This window comes from Megalobrama amblycephala, linkage group LG4 (genome assembly GCF_018812025.1).
Source record: "Megalobrama amblycephala isolate DHTTF-2021 linkage group LG4, ASM1881202v1, whole genome shotgun sequence".
In the NCBI taxonomy this organism is placed as follows: domain Eukaryota; kingdom Metazoa; phylum Chordata; class Actinopteri; order Cypriniformes; family Xenocyprididae; genus Megalobrama; species Megalobrama amblycephala.
Genome location: NC_063047.1, coordinates 23099761 through 23125172, shown reverse-complemented (window position 1 = coordinate 23125172; position 25412 = coordinate 23099761). Strand labels below are relative to the sequence as shown.

At 37.8% G+C, this 25412-nt stretch overlaps 1 protein-coding gene and 1 long non-coding RNA gene across 2 annotated transcripts; one reads left to right on the top strand and one right to left on the bottom strand.

The window, feature by feature from the left end:
- Positions 1-1547: 1547 nt before the first annotated feature.
- On the bottom strand, positions 1548-3505 carry LOC125267092. Its single transcript, XR_007184607.1, has 3 exons — positions 3286-3505; positions 2970-3049; positions 1548-1801 (listed from the first exon to the last, which is right to left on the bottom strand). It is a non-coding gene; the product is annotated as an uncharacterized LOC125267092 (long non-coding RNA).
- Positions 3506-11499: 7994 nt separating this feature from the next.
- Positions 11500-25244, top strand: LOC125267085 (myosin heavy chain, fast skeletal muscle-like). Its single transcript, XM_048188390.1, has 41 exons — positions 11500-11590; positions 11711-11747; positions 13122-13340; positions 13420-13563; positions 13648-13804; positions 13912-13939; positions 14594-14702; positions 14853-14945; positions 15065-15128; positions 15222-15320; positions 15405-15508; positions 15589-15727; positions 15983-16101; positions 16189-16338; positions 16424-16594; positions 16685-16985; positions 17072-17136; positions 17228-17315; positions 17804-17921; positions 18006-18129; positions 18233-18369; positions 18463-18718; positions 18809-19051; positions 19160-19336; positions 19627-19772; positions 19887-19977; positions 20064-20453; positions 21418-21544; positions 21809-21927; positions 22014-22210; positions 22293-22476; positions 22579-22744; positions 22879-23003; positions 23109-23417; positions 23548-23751; positions 23834-23959; positions 24047-24217; positions 24316-24420; positions 24546-24641; positions 24791-24922; positions 25134-25244. Exons 3-41 carry the CDS (start codon positions 13134-13136, stop codon positions 25146-25148), a joined length of 5796 nt encoding a protein of 1931 aa, XP_048044347.1. The 5' UTR covers positions 11500-11590; positions 11711-11747; positions 13122-13133; the 3' UTR covers positions 25149-25244.
- The last annotated feature ends 168 nt before the right edge of the window (positions 25245-25412 follow it).

Sequence of the window (25412 nt, the reverse complement as noted above, 5' to 3'; positions counted from 1 at the left end):
TAAATAAAGAGTGTAAATGTATAAAATAGTAAAAACAGTAAAATTGCTGACCCTGAATCTGACGTAAAATTAAATTATTTTGTTTTCCGCTGCAGATATACACTTTTCAAAATAATCTATTGATTTCAATGTATAACATTAACATGACAGTAATTTAAATGTAGCCTTTGTAAAAATATAAAGCAAAACATTGAATGTGCAAAAAAGTAAACAACTTGTGTTTTCCAAGTTGACTAGCAGCAGCAGTATAGTTTAATCAACTACTCGGCTAGTACATCCCTACCTGAAACCGAGTTCTCATCTCTTGAGTCTGGTAATCATGACAGTATCTCAGAAGACAGGAAGTGAAGCTAATATTGGAATCAGACGTGGCTTGATGCCTTCCTACCTTGGAATGCATATTCTGAAAGGAGAACTTTTAAGATTTCATACGCAGCCACTGACTCTGCACCTGTCTTTTAGATAAGGCAGGTGAAAGGCTTTTTTCACATCCTCTTTGAACCTAAATGGATTTTCTCATAACAGCTGACTATATTCTGAAAGTCTTCTCTGTACTCATTCAACAGGTTTTACTCTCACTATATGTTGTATAGTTAGTTTGTCCAAAATCAAGATTAATGTAATGTAGGGCTGCTTGATTATGGCAAAAATCATAATCATGATTATTCTTGGTGAATATTGAAATCACAGTTATTTAACACAATATGATTAAAGTCATATTTCATGATATTAAAACAGCTTTAATAAAACAGAACCTATTCACCTTTAATAAAACAGATAAGTAATAGCCTACAACAAAAATGTAATAATCAAATGTAAAATAACACTGCATAGTCTTACTGTACACATTAAATATAGATTAATCCTTATTAAAGCTACTTAAGTTGTTCATTCAAGATTAGTGAGTGATTTTCCTTTGTCATTTGTTGTTTGATTATCATTAATGACAGACTGCAGCAGGTATATTAATCTGCTGTCACTTTAAGAGCTAATGCATGGATCCAATATACTGCTACATATGTTTTCTTTCTCAAGTGTGTATGGTTTTTCTTTACACATAACCCACTGTGTTTACATGAATACTCTCCAAAAAGTGTGTGCGCGTATCCGAAGCCCATTTGGTTATCTGCATTTTGCCCCGACTTGCAGCGCGCAGACTGAAAGCCACCTGGGCAACAGTGTCTCTTTTGTGGCTTAATGCGCATTTAATAACACTGTTTAATGTCAAACATGTCCCACAGTTTAGCAACAGTACACTGTAAAACTTTTTGCTGTAAATTTACAGTAAAATACTGGCAGCTGGGTTGCCAGCCACTTACTGTATTTTTACAGTACTACTTCTGTAAACAACATTTACAGTATAGTACTGTAATTACCAAATACAGTATCCTGCTGTAATATTATGTACTTTTACAGTATTATACTGTTTATCTACAGCTATTAACTGCATTTATACAGCTTCTCATACTGTACTTATATATGTCATTAAATCATTAAAAATATACTTTTTTTATGTTATGGCAAAGGAAATGGAAAGCAACATACTCTGAATTTTAAAACTTTTATTTTTAAAAAGAAGAAAATTGCAACGTTGAAAGGTCAACATTTTAAATGCAATCAACAGTTATCATTGAACAATACAGCAATATTATTTACTTTTAACATTTTTCCAAATGTGGAGTAAAAACAAATAATAGGCCTACAAGTTTTTCAGTACTGCTCCTTTTTTGCACAGTGTTGCCAGTCTTGGAAGTCACTTTCTCTTCTTCTTGGGCAGTGTTCATGGTTGATGTCAAAGTACCTATAAAAGAAGAAAAAGAGAAGAAAAAAAAGGAGAGAGAGAAAACAGTAATGAATATTGTAAATATATGCACCATAGCATTTCAAATGCCTAAGCATTTGATTGCAGTAAGTTAAAATATCCAATTAGCACTTCAGAAAAGTTGCAAAAAAATAAAAATAAAATGCTAATAATTGTATTCAATGAAATCGTTCATTCATTGAATGGACTATATGCACAACAGCTTCCGCATTGTATGTCGTACTATATCTCGGGAGTTTCTGGTAAAAGCATTCAGCTCACCAATTTACACCACTAACCTGCTGCAGTCCAGTGCTCATCTTCTCATTAACTGTTTTTCTTTTACTGTTTTTCTTATATTTTATACCTGTTGAATTTACATTTTAATTAATTTAATAAAGTAACGATAAGTACAAGCTTGTGTGTGTTAGTGCTCTTATCCCAGTCTTTTAAAATAGTTAAATAGATGGTACCTGCCTCAAGACATTTAGCAATGTTAAATATTTAATCTTTAAGGGTTAGTTTACCCAAAAATTAAATTTCGGTTTGTTGTTAATTACTTGCCCTTGTGTCGTTCCACACCCGTAAGACCTTTGTTCATCTTTGGAACACACATGGAGATATTTTTTGATGAAATCTGAGAGCTTTCTGCATAGGCAGCAGCACAACTTACACATTCAAGGTCAAGAATGGTAGGAAACCCAATTGTTAAAGTAATCTATGTGTGTCTGTGATATGTGATAGAAAGCTCTCGCATCACAAATATCTTAATTTGTGTTCTGAAGATGAGCAAAGGTCTTATGGGTGTGGAACGACATGAGGGTGAGTAAATGACAGAAATTTTATTTTTGGGTGAACTAACCCTTTAAACAGTAACGCACTGGCAGCGGACTGACAAATATACTTTAAATATTAAGAATTTGAATACTAAGAATTGAGTGAATTACATACAGTGAATTTAATAAAATGTGTATTTAATAAAAATAAATGAAGGTTTGTTTTGATCTTATTCATCAGGTCTCACACACACTGCAGCATCGATCACTAAGCAGAAATAGGCAAGTTGTATTATTTCAAAATGTAAGTGTGTTACAAGCCTCAGTGCAAGTAGTCCATTCTTTGCCATAAACCTGATTACATCACATGTGAAATTAGGTTCAATACTTACGTTAACATAACCATATTTCACAGAAGGCAATTTTCCCCCCTTTCTGGTTCTTGAGCCATGTTTAGGGTGTATGTCAAAGCCTAAAACCAGAAAAGCAAAGAGAGAGAGAAGTGAATATTGTGCATTCATTCACCATAGCATTCTTGTGAACACAAGGACTCACAGCTAAGCATATGATCTCAGTAATGTGTCCTGTTACACTTCAGAAAAGATGCATCTTAAAATAATGCTTAAAATAATTGACAAAATAAAATTGTTTATTCACTGAATTCTTTATCATAAACCTGATATACGTGAAAATAAGCACAACACTTACGTAAACAATGGAGCTGCATCAGATGATTCAGACTGAAACGAGAAAAAAAATCAGGTTGTAAGAATAACTTAGATTTGTCTATAAGATGAAACATCAGTGTTACTGCATGAAGCGCTGAGAACAGAGCAACGTTAACTGTTTGCTCATGAGAAGTTTAACATTTCAAGATCAAACAATTCATGACAAAGTAAAAACGCGAACGAAAAGCTCCAGAAAAGAGTGACTTGCCGTATTCTCAGCCGAACAATCGTTTATCCGTCTTCTCGACACGGGCACAAACGTTTTGATTAATCAGGCGGAAAATAACATCTCCGTCTTCTCAGCAGCGGCGTCCAGTCATCCCGCGTCTCAGGCAAACTGACGCTTCGAAAGCTTAAAACTGCACACTATATTTACTCAAATATCGTTTAATGATAACATTAAACCGTGAAGAGTCGACGTGAAACACTAAAAGCGTTGGGAGAAAAGCTAAAATGTATGCCTGGCCTAGAAATTTAAAATGAGCGTGGAAAAAAAAATCAATCCCATAATGCAATGCTTCTACAGTATTATACTGTATTACGAGTGAAACGGGCTGAAAACAGAAAACTACTGTATATTTACAGACATTCTGTAAAATATACAGAATGTTACTGTTTTATGAAAATACAGTATAATACTGTTAGAAATTAGCTGTAAATTTACAGCAAAGTTTTACAGTGTAGGCTGCATTTTACAGCACTCACTTATTTGGTTGATTTGGATGTTAACTTTGGGCTTTTAGGAAGGAACGAAAGCTCACCAGAGTAAAGGAGATTGGAGTAGATTTCCACAGCCAGAACAAACTTTTCCGGAGAGTTTGCATTGGCAAACTGTTTCAAACTCCTGGAAGAACACCAAATGAAGTTTGTTTTGGCCTGATTTTGTTTGAAATTATGTCACACCAGCTCATCCTTCGATTTCGCTTGAAGAAAGGGCCTTTATACAACCATATACTCTCAGTAGCTATGTTTACATGGATACCTTTTGTTTCAATCAGAATGAAATCACTTCAGTTGATGAATCTGAACATAGTGTTTACATGGACGCTACCTAGTTTAAAATCAGAATTGATCTTTTGACATTCCAAACTGCACAAATATACAGTTTCCTGATGTTGGCACCACTTCAGAGATGATGAGTAAAAGGAGAATTTTAGATTGAAACAACAGTCATTTATTACACAATATTCAACAACAACATCTTGTTCCGGTCATCATACATCCTTACACAATTTCTACATCAGTGTATATGTGCAGAACATTCCAGTTGCAGTTTTCAATTTGTCCTGTCATCCTATACATATCCTAAATTGGATTTGGCCAGTTCATTCCGACTGATGTGGTTACATGTGACTTTGTTTTTTTTTATTCCGACTGTGCTACTAGTTAAAATACAGTTGAATTATTAGGGTCCATGTAAATGCAGCTACTGTCTCCACCTTAGAAGGGATGATTATCAGCCCATGACCTAGACACACATGAAAGACAATACTCATGCCCTCGCATCCATGCCACCACCACCCGGTGGCTTTATGAAAACAGTATATAAGTATAGGAGAACTACCTCAGTCATTTGTATTTGCCACACTTCCTGCTACTAGCTGGTGGCGCTATGACTCTAACTAAATTTTGGTGAGTAGATGTCTTCGGGCCAGTGCACTTATCAAACGTGAAGTTTGAGGAGGATTGGACATTGTATGCTTGAGTTACAACAACTTCCTGTCTCATTATGATAATAGCATGCTTTAGTACCCAGCTAAGTGTTGCTAACATGTTTTAGAATATTTCTAGCATGTTTAGCACTCAATTGCATATTTTAGTATGTTGCTAGTAGTGCATCACAGTGTTAAACACATCACTTCCTGTTGCCAGTGGGTGGTGCTATTTCTACAACTGAATATTATCATGTAGATGTGTTCAGGGCATACATTACATTAGCACTTAGCCAAGTGTTGCATGATTTAACGTGTTTCTTGCATGTTTGGTACTTCATGGCATATTTAAATGTGTTTCAGGGAGTGAATTACAGTGTAAAGCATGCCATTTCCTTTTACCAACAGGTGGCACAATGACTAGCTGAATATTTGCATGTAGATGTAGATGTCTTCAGGCCAGGACTCAAACATGTGAAGTTTGGAGAAGGTTGGACATTGTATGCCTGAGTTACAACAACTTTCTGTTTCATGGCGAAACATCAGACTTTGTCAGGCTGCCACGGACACGCCCTTTAGTGGAAAATCAAGATCTTCACAATGTAACATTGCTAAGGCCTTAAGATTAGACTGATCAAATGTGATGTTGATCTGGTTAAAACTCTGAGGAGTTAATCACAGTGTAAAACATAACATTTCCAGTTGCCCACAGGTGGCGCTATGACTGTACCTGAATATTGTGATGTAAATGTCTTCAGGCCAGGACTCTAATAAAGCATGTGAAGTTTGGGGCAGATCGGACATTGAATGCCCGAGTAACAACAACTTCCTGTTTCATGGCGAAATATCGAAATTCATCAGGATGCAACGGACACGTCCTTCAGTGAAAACTCAAGAGCTTCACAATTAAACATTGCAAAGGCCTTCAGATTAGACTGACCAAATATGATGTTGATCTGATTAAAGCTCTAGGAGGAGTTTGTTAAAGTACAACATCTGGAAATGGCAAAAACTGCAAAAAAAAAAAAAAAAAAATTCAGAGAAAATTCAAAATATCTCACTTTCTGTTGGGTTTTCAGATTTTGCACCCAGGGACACTTTTGTAGGTAGTGGGCTGTCACACGTGTTTACCAAATTTCATATTTGTATGTGGAAAGTAGCGTGAGGGGTGCTCTGTTTAAATTTTGTAGGTGGCGCTATCGAGCCATTTTGCCACACCGAATTTGTGAAACCCATAGAGGGTGCAAGTTTTCAAGCATGTTTAGGCCTTCAAAAATGCGATTCATTTCGGAGAATAATAATAAGTGAAGTTCACAACGTAATTTCGGGAGGAGTGAACCCATCTAATCTTTCAATTAGTGAAACTCAAACATAATCTCAAGAGGAGGGAACCCTAATCTTTCAATTACATCCAGAGCATATAAGCAGCTACTCACCCTGCTCTGGCATCAGTTGTTTCGATATCCCTCCACCTCCCCAACTCCACCACATAAATTAGGCATCTCATCTATCGTACTCCTCTTCCATGCACTAGTAGTCCCTGGGGGGTATATCCAAGCTTGAGTTGAAGCTGCTTCCTCGAGCCCCTCCACAGCGGACAGCAAGCCAAATACGCTTAACCTTATTACCTTAAAGATTTTATGAGGAAACGAACTCGTGAATAGGTTGTTTGCACATGACGTCACAGCAGCAGCGCGAATGAGTCTGGAGGGCAGGGAGTGATTTTTCTATATAGGAATCCTATCAAAAACTCAAAATTTGTATGTTTTGCATCGTTTATGGTTGCTCAAATCGATAAAATCAAGAACCTAGAAGGTGATCGTTTTCATAACTTATACCATTTTTTATAACTTATATCGTTTTTTAACTTTAAAAGTTGTCGCCTTTAATAGCGTTTTGCGTCTGCTGGTACTGAAATGAATATTGATACCTGCTTACCTTATTTGTTTTTGACTTGGTTAAATATCCACATTCTTCATGGTATCGTTTGCCGGGAAGAGAAGCTATTTTATCCCATTTAATGGTAATTTGGTGTTTTCACTTCAGTTTTGTAGTATTCCGTTCACAATGTTGTTCTGGTTACCATGAGAACAGTGTCACGCGCTGCTGCTTCATCCATCATATGGTAGAAAATGTCCAAATAAATAAATGTTTAACAAGCTGACAGAAGTCGATTCAACAACAAAGACAACACTTTCAAAAACACTCAGCTATGTGATTATTTTATTGAGTGATAGGGAGTGGGTTAAATCAGTGACATTATTAGATTTGATATATGGCGTCTCCCCGTCAACTCCTCAACCACCTTCCCTTAGTGTGTTTTTACACGTGTAAAAGGCAACAATTGTATTACACCGTCCAGTTTTTTCTTTAACTGATGATGTGAGCTCCTGTAGCAATTCTCGATTCAGCATAAATGACCTACAATGGTGACATTTTTCACGATCGCGACAATCAAAATACTCCCCTAACTTCACTAGCAGAAAGGCATCATGATATAAACAAACCCAGACTAGAACTGAACGCGCAGCTTCACATCCTCTATATCTAACTCCTCGATGGCAGGAAAGTCTTTCAATTCAGTGGAAAAGTCGCTCATCTTCATAACATAAAGATCACGTCCAACATATATTTTGATTTTCTGTTTATACCTTTCTAAACCAGCACAGAAAGGACTTTTCTCCATCTCTCTCCAATATTTTCATTGCTTGCCCTCCACCGGTATTTTGCGCGTCACCAGAACCACGTGATTGCAAACAACCTATTGACCAAGCAATTACAATAGGGTCCCCACCACATCTGTGCTCGGGTCCTAATTATGAGATTTAGGTGTAAAAATAAATAACCTACAGTATATGAGGCACACATGTGTATGGGGCAAACAGCTGATAACACATGTTAAATCAGAGATAATCCCTCTTGAATTTTTGATAGGCTAGGCATACCATGGCTTAAAGCAGCCCAAAAGGACCATGATTGTGGCTGGAATGGAAATGGGATATTCCAGCATTTAAACTCATGGTGTCATTTAAGAAAGTGCTAATAGATACTAATTAAAAAGATATGATATGAATCTTGAGATGCGGAAAAGCATATTGAGGAGGCTGAAATTACAACTTGGCTAACTGAAAGGTCAGGCTAAGGGGAATGTCTCTGAGTATTTATACGAGGTAAGCTTTCCAGCAGGATCAGAAGGAGGTACTGTAGCTGCAGAAAACAGCAGTTTAAATCAGTCCATCAAATGAAAACAAGCTTAAGTGATTGGAAAATCTGGTAACACTTTATTTTACAGTGTTATTGTTACACTCATAGTAATAATTATAAATTATGTATAATTACACGCAACTAACCCTAAACTAAACAACAGTCCTAACCCAAAGTACATTAATTAATATTTCTCTGTACATAAATAACAGAACACAAAATAAAGTGTAACTGAAAATCCTCTTCCTGTAGGCTTTTAGCTGTGGCCAGAAATTACAGTTACTCATAGTTAGTAGTCACAGGAAGGCAAAGAGTGTTGCCAGTGAGAGGATGGTTGTGGTCGCCCTCTAACGTCTAACCCTTTATTACTTTTAAATGTATAAGAATAAACATCTTCCAGGTGACAGAGAGTGGTGCAGGTATGACGTCAGAAGCTGGAAGTCTAATTCAAAGCTGGTTCCTTCGAGATTTTCCTATGGGGTTTTATAGTGCGGTTTTTCGATTTATGTGTAAAATAAAGCTTGTGGTAAACATAACTTGACTATACTTTGATGTTTTGTTTGACAGCGTAAATTACACACACCTATAGCGAAAACATGTATTTTGAAGCAGTTATGTTCATTTTTATACGTTTTTTTTTTTTTTTATAAGAAACTAAGACAGCTTGGGATGTGAGTGTGTGCAGTTTAGAACAAAACGTCAAAGTATCATCAAATTATGTTTACCACGGGCAGGCGCACCATTGACACGGGGGACAGGGGGGTCAGGACCCCCGCAGTTTTGAAAAGACGGAAATCGACCCCCGCACTTTTGATAAGGGCTGCTTCAATCAGTCACACTATATCATCTTTTAGCTTAGGATATTTTCTTTCAAATGAGACCATTTTCACGTTTCTGTGAGCTTTTGTTCGTAAATAAGCAACTTTTTTGTCTCGGATGTGAACAGGAAATGCGCTCTCGAACGGAGAAACACGCGATCTCCAAACAAACGATCAAAGCGTGCGATTTAGGACAGGTCGATGGTATATAAATCATGCCCGAATGTTAGCGTTTGTCAATCGAGCCAAACCATCCATTCAAAAACCGAGAAATTTGACACTTTAAGCCAGGTAAGGAGGCTGATCTCTCAGGTTGACGCGCGAGCTGGCTTGACTGAAGTTTTCGTGAGGTTTTCATTTATAGTTTATGGACTGTTTTGATTTCGGTAATACATCTAGAAAGGTAAAAGCATTGATGGCATCTATAAAAGAGATATCTGAAATCGAAACGAAAGTGATATTGCCTATGTGTATACTGTATTTACAATGCGTAGCCTATCAGTGGCGTGCACTTTGATCGCGAAAGTGAAAGTGCCCTTTGCGGTCGCATTGCGATGCCCCCGTGTTCCCGATGTGAACGTGAGCTCCAGTCCATTACAATTTAGAGCGGTTAAGGCCCGGGTATACTTAATTTCCTGCATTCCGCACAGTCTCGCACGCGAACCTTTCAAAGAAGCTCCTTTGCCCATGAGCGCGGAAAGACGCGTTCGGCGCATGCACCGCCCGTGGTCATATGATACCAGTATTGGGCCCGTTACTCTGCTTTTGTACTCGTACTCATTAAAATACTCTGATACCAACAACTGACAAGCAGTTGGTAGGGTACTCAGGGTGGTTGCTGTGCGGTTGCTAGGGTGTTCTGGACAGTTGCTAGGATACTCAGGGTGGATGCTAGGTGTTGCTGTGCGGTTGTTAGGGTGTTCATTGTGGTTTCAAGGGTGTTGCTACACGGTTGCTAGGGTGTTCTGGGTGGTTGGTAGGGTGTTATGAGGTTGCTAGGGTACTCAATGTAGATGCTAGGGTGTTGCTATGCAGTTGTTAGGGTGTTCAGTGTGGTTTTAAGGGTGTTGCTACACAGTTGCTAGGGTGTTCTGGGTCATTGCTAGGGTGTTGCTATATGGTTGTTAGGGTACTCAGGGTGGTTGCTAGGGTGTTCATTGCAGTTTAAAGACATTGCTACACGGTTGCTAGGGTGTTGCTATGCGGTTGCTAGGGTACTCTGAGTGGTTGCTAGGGTTTTGTTATGCGGTTGATAGGGTGTTCTGGTGGTTGCTAGGGTGTTGCTATGCGGTTGCTAGGGTACTATAGGTTGTTTCAAGGGCGTTGCTACACTATTGATAAGGTGATCAGTGTGGTTTCAAGGATGTTGCTACACGGTTGCTAGGGTGTTGCTATGTGGTTGCTAGGGTACTCTGGGTTGTTTCAAGGGCGTTGCTACACTGTTGATAAGGTGATAAGTGTGGTTTCAAGGGTTTTGCTACACGGTTGCTAGGGTGCTCTCTGTGGATGCTAGGGTATTGCTATGCTGTTGCTTGCGTGTTCTGGGTGGTTGCTATGCAGTTGCTAGGGTACTCTGGATGGTTCCAAGGGCATTTCTATGCAGTTGCTAGGGTGTTCAGTGTGGTTTCAAGGCATTGCTACATGGTTGCTAGGGTGTTCTGGGTGGTTGCTAGGTTGTTGCTACACAGTTGTGAAGGTGATCAGTGTGGTTTCAAGGGCATATGTAAACAGTTGCTAGGGTGTTCCCTGTGGATGCTAGGGTATTGCTATGCAGTTGCTAGGGTACTCTGAGTGGTTCTAAGGTCATTTCTATTCGGTTGCTAGGGTGTTGTTATGCAGTTGCTAGGGTGTTCAGTGTGGTTTCAAGGCATTGCTACATGGTTGCTAGGGTGTTGTGGGTGGTTGCTACAGTGTTGCTACATGGATGTGAAGGTGAATATCAAACATAGTTGATATTTTGAGCCAATTTTAGAACACATTGTTCTCATTTGTCATGTATCTCCTAGCAACAAGGCATGTGTTTCTGAGTTTATTGTGATCAGAATGATGTGAAAGTCTAGTATGTGATTCTCAGTTTATGTTTAGTGTATGATGCAAGTTTTTATGATAGAGCTATTACAAAATAGGCAAGTTTTTGATGGCTAGTGTCATAAAATCATAGCATTGTTTGCTGGCTTTGACCACCCAATGGTGAACATATTCATTTTAGTCTCCATGTGGCTCCTACTCGCATGAGTTCCAAATGTACCCTCTTCCCAAAAAAGGATTTATTTACTTCAGTGTGTGTCATATGTCAAAGTAAGATATTAATAGACTAAAAATAAATAATAACACATGAACTTTGAGATAGAAGCTGTGACCTTAGCTCTATAGTAGTCAGAGCAAATATTTAAGTAATAAAGAAATAAAGGTTTGACTTATGACTGATTCCATCAGATAGGATGTCTGTGAGTCTGTCCATAAATATCTAATATTGGTCAAGAAAGCTCATCATAAATCAGAATATATGCCCATGTATAGATTCTGCTTGGTGTGCATGAACAACTTCTATAAAAGCCAAGAGGATAAACCAGAAGAGATGCAGAGAAGACCTCAGAAGTTCCATCCAGTGGTAAGAGCCTGTGCTGACTGTGACTGAAAGGCATTTTATCATCATCACTTATGCATCTGTACTTTTATTTATATTAATACATTTTAATGAATTATTATTATTTATTTTTTTTAATTTAAGGGTAGTGAAAATTTCATCTGGTCTCTCAGGACAAAAGGCAAGTGAGTTTGATTCAATGTATGGATTAGGGTAGAGGAAAACAGTTGTTATAGTCTGTATCATAGATGAAAACTGGTAAAGCATGCTGCTTTTAAAAACTTGTGTAATTTATTTACATAGACATTATGTTTAAATGTAGTAGTAAGATGAATTTAAGGACTGGGTCCCATTGACCATTTATTTACTATATTTTTAGGGTCCAAGCTTAGGCACCTATTGTATTTTTTATTTTTTATTTTTTATTTTTTTTATCGTGTTATTATATTTTGTTTTTCTTCTTCCACTTTTGAGTCTATAAGAGCCCATAGAACCGCTTGTGGAAGTTATACAAATTTGTATAGGACAGTCTGAACATGAAACACTGCAAATGTGGAGTCTCTAACTCAAAAGTTAGAGACTCTATAGCATCGCAAACTGTCCATATCTGCAATCATGCTAATAACTTTAAAACTGTAAGAAACATCAAAACTCATGCTGAATCGATTGCTCCCTATGATCTAAATTTGTCATGATATACTGTATACATGTATGTTAACTATTCATGTGCATATAAATATAAGTGGCTGTAACTCTTAAATAAAAATTAAATATTTTCACCAAATTTTACACATTTCTGTGTATACTCAGTCTGAGGAAACAGAAAAAGAACCAGGAAAGGGCCAACTGATGATGGTATAATAGAGCAAAACATGAAATTGGCTCTAACTACAGAACTGTTGGTCTGATTGCTATCATAATCTAAATGTCATCAAAAAAATCTTAAATTATTAAGATAAAAAATCTGTGATAGTATTTTCTGACGTTTTTGTCAGGAAATATTATGCATCCACTGAGAAAAAAAAAAACTCTAGTACACTTATCTACAGTGGAGAAAAACTTCTCTCTTTAGAGAGAGGTATTATTTTTCCTCTTTTTACCCAAAATAGGGTATTGTGATCATTAGTGAGTACACACATGTAATTTAATGTCTGTTCCATTCATACTCATAGCCGGAGGATGCTCAAGTAGAAAATCCACAAGTGAGACTCATAATCGACAGTGAGAATCTCTGTATTGAACTGAAACTTCATATATACCACAATTCGTATATTCCTGTCCTGTCCCCTGACAACAGCATATCAATTTCATCACCAGAAAGACATATTCAATCAACATTTTTGCCTTTAATGGGCCCCTTACCTGCTTCTTGCTTGCTATCTAAATGTTTATCTAGTATTGTATTATGTGTCTGTATTCATGTGTAAGCTTAAACTTAGGAATATGTCTCTTTCCTAACACAATTCATGTGTTTCATTTCATGAGTCTTGCCTTTATTGATACATGGAATATTTATTACATTTTTAAAGGATAATTTTATCTTTTCTCTCTTTAGTAAGCCGCCACCATGAGTACGGACGCGGAGATGGCCGTATATGGCAAGGCTGCCATTTACCTTCGTAAGCCTGAGAGGGAGAGAATCGAGGCTCAGAGCAAACCATTTGATGCCAAGTCTGCCTGCTATGTGGCTGATGTCAAAGAGTTGTACCTCAAGGGAACAATTAAGAGCAAAGATGGTGGCAAAGTCACAGTTGAATTGCTTGACACTAAGGAGGTGAGTTATATAGATGCTCATTAAATTATTATTACATTGTTTTCTTTTATATCTAATATCTAATTTATCAAATGTATAGGAGAGAGTTGCTAAGGAAGAAGATGTCTACCCAATGAATCCTCCCAAGTATGACAAGATTGAGGACATGGCCATGATGACCCATCTCAATGAAGCCTCTGTGCTGTATAACCTCAAAGAGCGTTATGCTGCATGGATGATCTACGTAGGTTCTGAAACAACATAAAACAGGTTTTTAGTTCATTTTGTATGTGTTGTTGCAATCTGACCACTTCTCTACTCATTTCAGACCTACTCTGGGCTCTTCTGCGCAACTGTGAACCCCTACAAAATGCTCCCAGTGTATGATCCAGAAGTGGTGACTGCTTACAGAGGCAAAAAGCGTATGGAGGCCCCACCCCACATCTTCTCTGTCTCTGACAACGCCTATCAGTTTATGCAGACTGGTAAGACATTATGGTATTGAATTATATAGAATTCTTTAAGGTGAATTAGATGATGCTGTTAATATAAGAAGTATTTACTGGATATTTTTACAAATTACAATCAACAGATAGAGAAAACCAGTCTGTCCTGATTACGTAAGTATTTTCATTTCATCACAGACCATGACAAAAATTAAAAATTGAAAGTATAATGTAGATGGCAAGTCTTTATGGAGATATTTACAAAATAGAATTTAGCAGAGGTGTAAAGTACTTGAGTAAATGTAATTATTGTACTTAAGTATCTTTTTGGCTATTTTGTAGTTGTACTGAGTATCAAAGATATTGGCAACTTTTACTCTCTACTTGACTACATTTTTGATCAAGTAAATATACCTTTTATTTCTCCACTACATTTCTGATGAGTAATGCAATTACAAATTACATTTTTCATGGCAGCTAACTTTTTCTGCAGCAGTTAGTTTCTGATATAAAGAAGCATATCGCCATCTAAGGGCATTGAAGGTACTATATCTTGTGCATTTTGTCTCTGAGCCTACATTTAGCATGAGTAAAATACTTAAGTACTGTTAAAATCAGATACTTTAAGACTTTTATTCAAGTCGTATTGGAATTGGTTACTTGTAACTTGTGGTTGAGTCATTTTCGATGCAAGGTATCAGTACTTTTACTCAAGTATGGTTTTTAGGTACTCTTTACACCTCTGGAATTTAGAAAATAACTTCTGAATATATTTTGAAAAGTCTACATGTCTTTTAATCTTCTGTTTTCTAATCTCTCATAAACCAGTGGAGAATCCGGTGCTGGAAAGACTGTGAACACCAAACGTGTCATCCAGTACTTTGCCACAGTTGCAGTGTCAGGTGGTGGTGAAAAAAAGAAAGAGGGTAAAATAAAGGTACTGTATGAGATACAAAACTATTTCATATACATTATTTTGAAAGGTGTTGATTTACACAAACTATATGATATGTGAATTTGTGAAATGTCTGCAAACAGTCTTTAGACATGAAATATTAAATAACTGAAAACCCTTCAAACATCACAGGGCTCTCTTGAGGACCAGATCATTGCTGCCAACCCTCTGCTTGAGGCTTATGGTAATGCCAAGACTGTGAGAAATGACAACTCCTCTCGTTTTGTAAGTTAACCACTGTTTATTTACAGTAAAGATGGTCAGTTGAGTTAGATTTTTCTATACAGAGTTTTCTATAAAGAAATTATTATTATTAATGTATTATGCTATTTTGTTTTAAACAGGGTAAATTTATCAGAATTCACTTTGGTACAACTGGAAAACTGGCTAGTGCTGACATTGAGACATGTAGGTGGACACGATTTCACTGATAAATCCTGCACATTTGTCTTTGTCTGTCACTCTTCAGATGATTGTGACTCAAGTACATTCTCTCAACAGATCTGCTGGAGAAGTCTAGAGTGTCATTCCAGCTTCCAGATGAGAGAGGCTACCACATCTTCTACCAGATGATGACCAACCATAAGCCTGAGCTGATTGGTAGGTGCACATATATCGCATTCAATATTTCAATGCCCGATAATATTTTAAGATGCTCTTTCATAAATGCTGTGTATTTTACAGAAATGACACTCATCACCACCAACCCCTATGACTTCCCCATGTGCAGTCAGGGTCAGATCACAGTGGCCAGCATTGATGATAAAGTGGAGCTGGATGCTACTGATGTGAGTCATTTCTGTTTGAATATTGAATTATTCTATATAAATGGCAAATCATAAATCTCATTCTTCTCTGTAATTTACAGGATGCTATTGACATTCTGGGTTTCAATACTGAGGAGAAAATGGGCATCTACAAGTTCACTGGAGCTGTGCTTCATCATGGTAACATGAAGTTCAAACAGAAGCAGCGTGAGGAGCAGGCTGAGCCTGACGGCACAGAGGGTGAGACTTGTGTGCTTTTTGCATTATATCTTGAGACCAGTCTTAGTGCTTCTGTTTTATCCTGGACTTTAAAATAGTAACAGCTGCATTGACTGAGTGTAAAATGTTTAGTGCAAATATAAATTAGGAGTGTGTATTGCTGTGCATATCAATAAATCTAAAAATAAAAATGAAAGTACCTGGTTCCTTATAATTTTACACATACACAAAATACTCTATAGAGCTTTATTATTTATTTTAAAATGTATTTAACAGAGGCTGACAAAATTGCCTACCTTCTGGGTTTGAACTCTGCTGAAATGCTAAAGGGTTTGTGCTACCCCAGAGTCAAGGTTGGAAATGAGTTTGTGACCAAAGGTCAGACCGTGCAACAGGTATAGTATCATTTCCAGCATGTCCATGTGTTCAACCAAAAATCTGGCTAATTATTGCAGAAGCAGAATTAAATATCTATTCTACAGGTGTACAACTCTGTCAGCGCCTTGGCCAAATCTATCTACGAGAGGATGTTCTTGTGGATGGTCATTCGTATCAACCAGATGTTGGACACAAAACAACAAAGAAATTTCTACATTGGTGTGCTGGATATTGCTGGCTTTGAGATCTTTGATGTAAGAATGATTATTTTATTTCTTTTTGTGTCAAATTGAATCATATGCAGAAGTCAGTAAATGTTTCTGTTATTTTTTACTCCAGTACAACAGCATGGAGCAGCTGTGCATCAACTTCACCAATGAGAAACTGCAACAGTTTTTCAACCACCACATGTTTGTGCTGGAACAAGAGGAGTACAAGAAGGAGGGCATTATTTGGGAGTTCATTGACTTCGGCATGGACTTGGCTTCTTGCATTGAGCTCATTGAGAAGGTTTTTAATGGTTTATGAATTTCTTCATTTCCATTGTCTATTTTCAAAATGTCATATTTTTTGTAATAAATAACATTCTTTTATAAACAGCCCATGGGTATCTTCTCCATCCTTGAAGAGGAGTGCATGTTCCCCAAGGCTTCAGACACTTCCTTCAAGAACAAGCTGTATGATCAGCATCTTGGCAAAAACAATGCTTTCCAGAAACCAAAGCCTGCCAAAGGCAAGGCTGAAGCACACTTCTCCCTGGTTCACTACGCTGGAACTGTGGACTACAACATCACTGGCTGGCTGGACAAGAACAAGGATCCATTGAATGAATCTGTTCTGCAGCTGTACCAGAAGTCTTCTAACAAACTGCTGGCTTCTCTATACCCACCTGTTGTTGAGGGTAAAGAAAAAAAAACACAATTTAACCAAACATTTTTTTCTTGTTTTTGCATTTATACATGTTGCTTTATATTTGCATATCCATAGATACTACTAAAAAGGGTGGCAAGAAGAAGGGTGGATCCATGCAGACTGTGTCCTCCCAGTTCAGGGTATGTATAAAGATGACATCACAGCAATATTGCTATACTTGAGGAAAAAAATGAAATACAAAGCATGCCAACCCTTTTCTATTCTCCACAGGAGAACTTGGGCAAACTCATGACCAACTTGAGGAGCACTCACCCTCACTTTGTGCGCTGTCTGATTCCTAATGAGTCCAAGACTCCAGGTAAAGTTTTAAAGACTTAAGATATACAACGTTCTGCCATGAAACTCTAGATGGCGCAGGCTAATAGGTCCTTTAAATCAACTTGCTCGTAATCATATCAAAATCTATATTGTCTATTATCTACACATCATCTATAGGTTCCTGGCGTATCAGTAGCCAATGAGCTTGCGTGCTCAACCTTCAAAATATTTTGGTAGCATTGCCTTAGCAGCACTTCAGAAACATGTACGGTATATTATATAGCAGCAGCCTCTCTTACTTACTCACAGCAGTGTGCTGTGTATGTATTGGCAGTAGCAAGTCCCGTACTTGCTCTGCAGCAGCAGCAGCAACATTGCAGATCTATTCTGCCAAGACCAAAGATACAACATTGTCAAACCCAATACTATGCCAAACACTCCGAGAGTTGTCATGACAGAAATTCTGGCACTCGGTATATATGATGAAGTTAATTTTTCCAAGTTCATGGTGTAAACTGTTCGTTATAGGTCTCATGGAGAACTTCCTGGTTATCCACCAGCTGAGGTGCAACGGTGTACTGGAGGGTATCAGAATCTGCAGAAAGGGCTTCCCCAGCAGAATCCAATATGGTGACTTTAAGCAGAGGTAAATTAGACCACATGAAAATACAATTTCCTGTAGGAGGCTCCTAATTAAAAGACATGAAGTATTTTGATACATTTTCCACAGATACAAGGTGCTGAATGCTGGTGTTATCCCTGAAGGACAGTTTATGGATAACAAGAAGGCGAGTGAGAAACTCCTGGGATCCATCGACGTTCCTCATGATGAGTACAGATTTGGACACACAAAGGTTCATATTCAGCAGTGACCTTTCAAAGATTCTCTGATTATGATCATTTAGCCTATACAGGTTAAATCAATATCTTTTGATTTATTGTTTTACATAAATTCAGGTGTTCTTCAAAGCTGGTCTTCTGGGTACTCTTGAGGAGATGCGTGATGAGAAACTGGCTACTCTGGTCACAATGACTCAGGCTCTCTGCCGTGGCTATGTGATGAGGAAGGAGTATGTGAAAATGACGGAGAGGAGGTGAGTATTGTCATGAGTAAAGTTGACATCAATGATAACTGTGTAAACAGTAAATAGTGATTATTATGACATTTTATGATGAATTATTCACAGGGAGTCCATTTACACTATCCAATACAACATCCGCTCATTCATGAATGTCAAACACTGGCCATGGATGAAGGTTTACTACAAGATTAAGCCTCTGCTGAAGAGTGCCGAGACTGAGAAGGAGCTGTCAGGCATGAAAGAGGAATTTACAAAATGCAAAGAAGCTTTGGCTAAGTCTGAAGCCAAAAAGAAGGAGCTTGAAGAGAAGATGGTATCACTGCTGCAAGAGAAAAATGATCTGCAGCTGCAAGTAGCATCTGTGAGTATTTTTACTTGAATTAACTGATTTTGGCTCCATTAAAATGAGCAATGTGGTTTCCAATGAAATAGCAATCTATTTTACTAACAGGAAACTGAGAATCTCTCAGATGCTGAGGAGAGGTGTGAGGGTCTGATCAAGAGCAAAATCCAGCTTGAAGCTAAACTCAAAGAGACAACTGAAAGACTGGAGGATGAGGAAGAAATCAATGCTGAACTCACAGCCAAGAAGAGGAAACTGGAGGATGAGTGCTCTGAGCTGAAGAAAGACATTGATGACCTGGAGCTCACCTTGGCTAAAGTGGAGAAGGAAAAACATGCCACTGAGAATAAGGTTGGAGACTGAGTTGGTTTAAGATTAGATTTAATCTCCGTCTTATATATTGATATAGAATATAAATTGTAAAACATAACCTCACTTGAAACAAAAAAAATCACACAGGTCAAGAACTTGACTGAGGAAATGACATCTCAGGATGAGAGCCTTGCCAAGCTTACGAAGGAGAAGAAAGCCCTCCAAGAGGCACATCAGCAGACACTGGATGATCTTCAAGCTGAGGAGGACAAAGTCAACACCCTGACCAAATCCAAGACAAAACTTGAGCAGCAAGTTGATGATGTGAGTTGATTATGTAATTTAATTATATTCAATTATGTTTTATTAACAAAGTTCAGGAGAAGCACGTTCAGATAATTAACCTAATTAATACAAGAGGAGCGCATTCAGTTGATCAACTCAATTAATGATAAGAGGTATATATATATATACAGCATACTTACCTCTGTTCATTAACAGTTTATCAGCATCCCTCCACCATCCCATCTCCTCACTTGTAGTTCTAACCATTCCTATCACAACCGGGGGGAGTTCTCTAGCCTTCCCATATTTTATATATCATTTTCCTGTAGCTTGAGGGTTCCCTTGAACAAGAGAAAAAGCTCCGCATGGACCTGGAGAGAGCCAAGAGAAAGCTTGAAGGAGACCTGAAATTATCACAAGAGTCCGTCATGGACCTGGAGAATGACAAGCAGCAATCTGATGAGAAAATAAAAAAGTAATTAAAGCATAAAATCTTTGAAAACATTCAAAACTTTTATTTTTGTGTTATGTTTTTTTTTTTTTTTTTTTTTTTTACAACTTACAACTACTTATTGTTGAACACTCACAGGAAAGACTTTGAAACAAGCCAGCTGCTCAGCAAGATAGAAGATGAACAGTCTCTGGGTGCTCAACTCCAAAAGAAGATCAAGGAGCTTCAGGTATTTCGAGATTTTTTTCAAACATCATGATCATTATAATCAAATACATTATCACCCAAAATCTAATTAACTACTTCCCACCATAGGCTCGCATTGAGGAACTGGAGGAAGAGATCGAGGCTGAGCGTGCTGCTCGTGCCAAGGTTGAGAAACAGAGAGCTGATCTCTCCAGGGAACTTGAGGAGATCAGTGAGAGACTTGAGGAGGCTGGAGGAGCCAATTCTGCTCAGATCGAGATGAATAAGAAGCGTGAAGCTGAATTCCAGAAGCTGCGTCGTGATCTTGAAGAGTCCACCCTCCAGCATGAAGCTACAGCTGCTGCCCTACGCAAGAAGCAGGCAGACAGTGTGGCCGAGCTGGGAGAGCAAATCGACAACCTGCAGCGTGTCAAGCAGAAGCTTGAGAAGGAGAAGAGTGAATACAAAATGGAGATTGATGATCTTTCCAGCAACATGGAAGCTGTTGCCAAAGCAAAGGTTGGGAAATATTCTGAAGAATATATGTGACCTTTGCTTGCAAAATGAGCCGGGCTAACAGGCTAATTACGAGCTACAGGCAAAACAAGTGAAAAATGTCGATTTTGGTTGAATTTGAGATTTTTACAAAACTTAGTTCATTAAGCCCTCGTCTAGTGATCCCAATGCTCCAAATAGTAATTAAACATCTAAAATTATTTTATTTGTACATTTTCTGAGAGGTGTACCTTCCTAAATCTTTCCTTTGTTTTAATAATCATGAAAAATTGCAGTTTTTCTCTGCTGGCTTCTTGACGACTGGTACTTCCCCTCAGCACAAGTTTGATATCGTTGTAAAGCGAAGCATTCCAACTTTGTGAGTAATCACAGTGAATTCTTGATTGCATGAGTCTGAACCAATGAAATGTGACTTTCAAACTCATGCAAAATGATCTTACTTGCGCTGACTGACAGATCCAAAGCATGAGCACAAAGACGCCCGTATTCACACAAACATTATCTATTATGTCTTAAGTGAACGTTTGGTTAACTGTTGGGGAAAAACATCTGATGTGAAACATTATATTAGATCAGTGTTAAGAGAGTAGGTCTTAATATATAGGCTGTCTGTCTCATTAATGTTAATCAAACAATTGTGGTATCATGGAAAAAAAAGTTGAATATATATTTTTCTAATTTGAGTTTTGACTTGGTGTGCGCCAAATTTATTGGTATTACCAGGGATCTTAAGGTATGCTTGCTATGTGATTTTGTTTTAGAACCTTCAGAAAACTTTAACTAGCTTTTTCTCAAAATTGACTTTGCTGACTCTGCAATACATCAGTTTGAAGGGTTTTTTTTAATAGTGATTCTAACAATGACTAATTTTTGAAAATGTGCTGATTATGACTCATTTTGCCAGCACAGGTCACATATTACAAAAAGATAAGTTTTTTCAAATATCTAATGACTTTTGTATTTACAGGGCAATCTTGAGAAGATGTGCCGCACACTTGAGGACCAACTTAGTGAAATGAAGTCCAAGAATGATGAGAACAGTCGCCAGATAAATGATCTCAGTGCTCAAAGAGCAAGATTTCAAACTGAAAATGGTAACTAATGACAAATTGTGACCAATCATGAACAAATCAATATTATATCAAAAGTAATTAATGTCAATAATTAACAATAATCATAAAAAAAAAAAAAAAAATCAACAATAATAATGTATTACGATTGTGTAGTAGAATTTCTGACTGTAACAAAGTTTTATTAGAGGACTTTTTTTTTAATGTTGACTAATAAAATCCATTTATTTTTAAATGAACTGATAGAGACATAGCACAATCTGACACAGTGAATCTGAAACTATACAGGTGAATTTGGCCGTCAGCTGGAGGAGAAGGAAGCTCTAGTTTCTCAGCTCACCAGAGGCAAACAAGCTTTCACTCAGCAAATTGAGGAGCTTAAGAGGCATATTGAAGAGGAGGTTAAGGTAATACAGCATAATCAATACATACACATACTTGTCCATTACTATAATGCAAAGACTAGCTAATATTATGTGACTTTGTCTCCTAGGCTAAGAACGCACTGGCCCATGCTGTACAATCAGCCCGTCATGACTGTGACCTGCTCCGTGAGCAGTTTGAGGAAGAGCAGGAGGCAAAGGCTGAGCTGCAGCGGGGAATGTCAAAGGCCAACAGCGAGGTTGCTCAATGGAGAACCAAATATGAAACTGATGCCATTCAGCGCACTGAGGAGCTTGAAGAGTCCAAGTATGTATATTTTTGAATAATATTCCCAATTTCACCGCTATATTATAGATTAGAATTCAGAATCATGTGTATTACTTAACAGGAAGAAGCTGGCTCAACGTCTGCAAGAGGCAGAGGAACAAGTTGAGGCAGTGAACTCCAAATGTGCATCTCTGGAGAAGACCAAACAGAGACTACAGGCTGAGGTGGAGGACCTCATGATTGATGTGGAGAGAGCCAATGGTTTGGCTGCTAACCTTGACAAGAAGCAGAAGAACTTTGACAAGGTAAACAATTTTAGTCATATGATATTGTCTTATCATAAAGTACTGCTGGAATGGGCTTTGTTCATAATTTTTTTAAACAAACCTGAAATATCTCCACTAAAGGTCCTGGCAGAATGGAAGCAGAAATATGAGGAAGGTCAGGCAGAGCTGGAAGGTGCCCAGAAAGAGGCTCGTTCACTCAGCACTGAACTGTTCAAGATGAAGAACTCCTATGAAGAAAGTCTGGATCAACTGGAGACCATCAAGAGAGAGAACAAGAATCTGCAGCGTAAGAAAGAAACTGTTAAATTAGAAAAAAAAAAAAAACTAATGTTCTAATTCTCAGTGAGAATTAAAAAGTAAGCACATATGATTAATGATTTTTTATTATGATAAAGATTATATATTTTTTTCTTTCTATAGAGGAGATTTCAGATCTGACAGAGCAGTTAAGTGAGACTGGGAAAGGCATCCATGAGCTGGAAAAAGCCAAGAAGACAGTGGAGACTGAGAAGGCAGAGATTCAGACCGCCCTGGAGGAGGCTGAAGTAAGTATCTGAAGATCAATATGGAATTCTTGCTAGAACCATTATACTATGTTGTTAATATATATTTTCATTTTGATATTTAAATGCAGTTTTTATATTTTATAGGGCACCCTGGAGCATGAGGAGTCCAAGATTCTTCGTGTCCAGCTTGAGCTAAACCAGGTCAAAAGTGAGATTGACAGGAAGCTTGCAGAGAAGGATGAGGAGATGGAACAGATCAAGAGGAACAGCCAGAGAGTTATTGAATCCATGCAGAGCACTCTGGACTCTGAAGTTAGGAGCAGGAATGATGCTCTGAGAATCAAGAAGAAGATGGAGGGAGACCTTAATGAGATGGAGGTTCAGCTGAGCCATGCCAATCGCCAGGCTGCTGAGGCCCAAAAACAGCTCAGGAACGTTCAGGGACAACTCAAGGTATGTGACTTCTTTTTACTTTTTACTTCTCTTTACTTTGAGATGTATTAATATTTTTTTATATAATCTAACATGTGTTATGTAAAGCCCAAAAGAAAGCCCCTCATTGTAAAGCTTTTGTTGTGTTCAGGATGCCCAACTACACCTTGATGATGCCCAGAGAGGACAGGAAGACATGAAGGAGCAGGTGGCCATGGTGGAGCGCAGAAATGCTCTGATGCAGTCTGAGATTGAGGAGCTGAGAGGTGCTCTAGAGCAGACAGAGAGAGGCCGCAAAGTGGCTGAACAAGAGCTGGTGGATATCAGCGAGCGTGTTGGGTTGCTACACTCTCAGGTAAGTGCATATTGTTTCCCTGAAATTAAGGAAATTGAGAGCATCATTCAAAATGTTCATACTGTTGCCTATCATTTTGTAGAACACAAGTCTCCTGAACACCAAGAAGAAGCTTGAGGCTGACCTTATTCATGTCCAGAGTGAAGTTGATGACACAGTACAGGAAGCCAGAAATGCAGAGGAGAAGGCCAAGAAGGCCATCACTGATGTGAGTAACAGTAGCAGCCAAATGCCTCACCAAGACACGTGTTCTTAAAAAATGTGGATCTAATGAATTTCTGCATTCACGCAAAAGGCTGCATTGATGGCAGAAGAGCTCAAGAAAGAGCAGGACACCAGTTCTCACCTTGAAAGGATGAAGAAGAATCTGGAGGTCACAGTGAAGGACCTGCAGCACCGTCTGGATGAGGCTGAGAATCTGGCCATGAAGGGAGGAAAGAAACAGCTCCAGAAACTGGAGTCCAGAGTAAGCCTCTTTATAGTTATGATGTGGGCAATGTGAAGTATGTTATATTATGATAAATTATGAATGAATTGTTTGATTAAAAATAATCTCTACTATAGGTTCGTGAGCTTGAGACTGAAGTTGAAGCAGAGCAGAGACGTGGAGCTGATGCTGTTAAGGGTGTCCGCAAATATGAGAGGAGAGTGAAAGAGCTCACTTATCAGGTATGACTATATTCCTCATAAGTTTGTTCAGACAAAAGAGTCTGTATAATATTGTATGTACTGACAATAACTATTTTTTAGTAAAGGATCAAGACTAATCTAGTAAATGTGTGTATTTTTTTAAGACTGACGAGGACAAGAAGAACGTCGCCAGACTCCAGGATCTGGTTGACAAACTGCAGCTGAAGGTCAAAGCCTACAAGAGGCAGTCTGAAGAGGCGGTATGTAAAAACATTTTGACACTGTAATTATTTATATTTGAATGCTAATTTGATGATACATGAGCCATATATATATATATATATATATATATATATATATATATATATTATATATATATATATAAAATATATTTTTAAAAAAACTTTAGGAGGAACAAGCCAATGGTTACCTGTCCAAGTTGAGGAAGGTACAGCATGAGCTGGAAGAGGCTGAGGAGCGTGCTGACATTTCTGAGTCTCAGGTCAACAAGCTCAGAGTTAAGAGCCGTGATGCTGGAAAGGTTAGACTGAATAGATGAGTTTTTTTATTATTCAAATTGTTTATCCAAATACATAAACTACCTCTTAGAAGAAGTATAGTGGAACTATGATAATTGCATTTTGCTGATGTTACATGTCCTGTATAACATTTGCACATCTGTATTATCTTCATTATGTAAAGTGGAGCACATTTTTGTTAATAAGGCTGTTTGCCTCTTCCTTCTTTCCCAGGCCAAAGAAGAATGAATCTTTAAAACTTGAAAGGAGCATTTACTGAAGTCATATAATATGAATGTTTAGTGTAAAAGTACCTTTCTTAATAAACCTTTATATTTCATCAAATAATAAGACTTTGTGTGATTTTTTTTTTCAGCAAAATACACTTATTATTCATATCATAAGAGTGCTGATTATCAAGAGTGTCTTGAATCTCTCAAATTTGATCTCTCATTCTCATTCTCTCACTCTCATCTTCACTGAATGCATTCACACAAACATTTCTGCTATAAA

Bases quoted from the DNA above. Each gene is read 5' to 3' on its own strand.
- LOC125267085 (XM_048188390.1), top strand. From the start codon at position 13,134: ATGAGTACGGACGCGGAGATGGCCGTATATGGCAAGGCTGCCATTTAC. The intron at 16,339-16,423 runs GTAAGAATGATT...TTTTTACTCCAG, and splicing joins CTGGCTTTGAGATCTTTGAT to TACAACAGCATGGAGCAGCT. The intron at 18,719-18,808 runs GTGAGTATTTTT...TTTTACTAACAG, and splicing joins TGCAGCTGCAAGTAGCATCT to GAAACTGAGAATCTCTCAGA.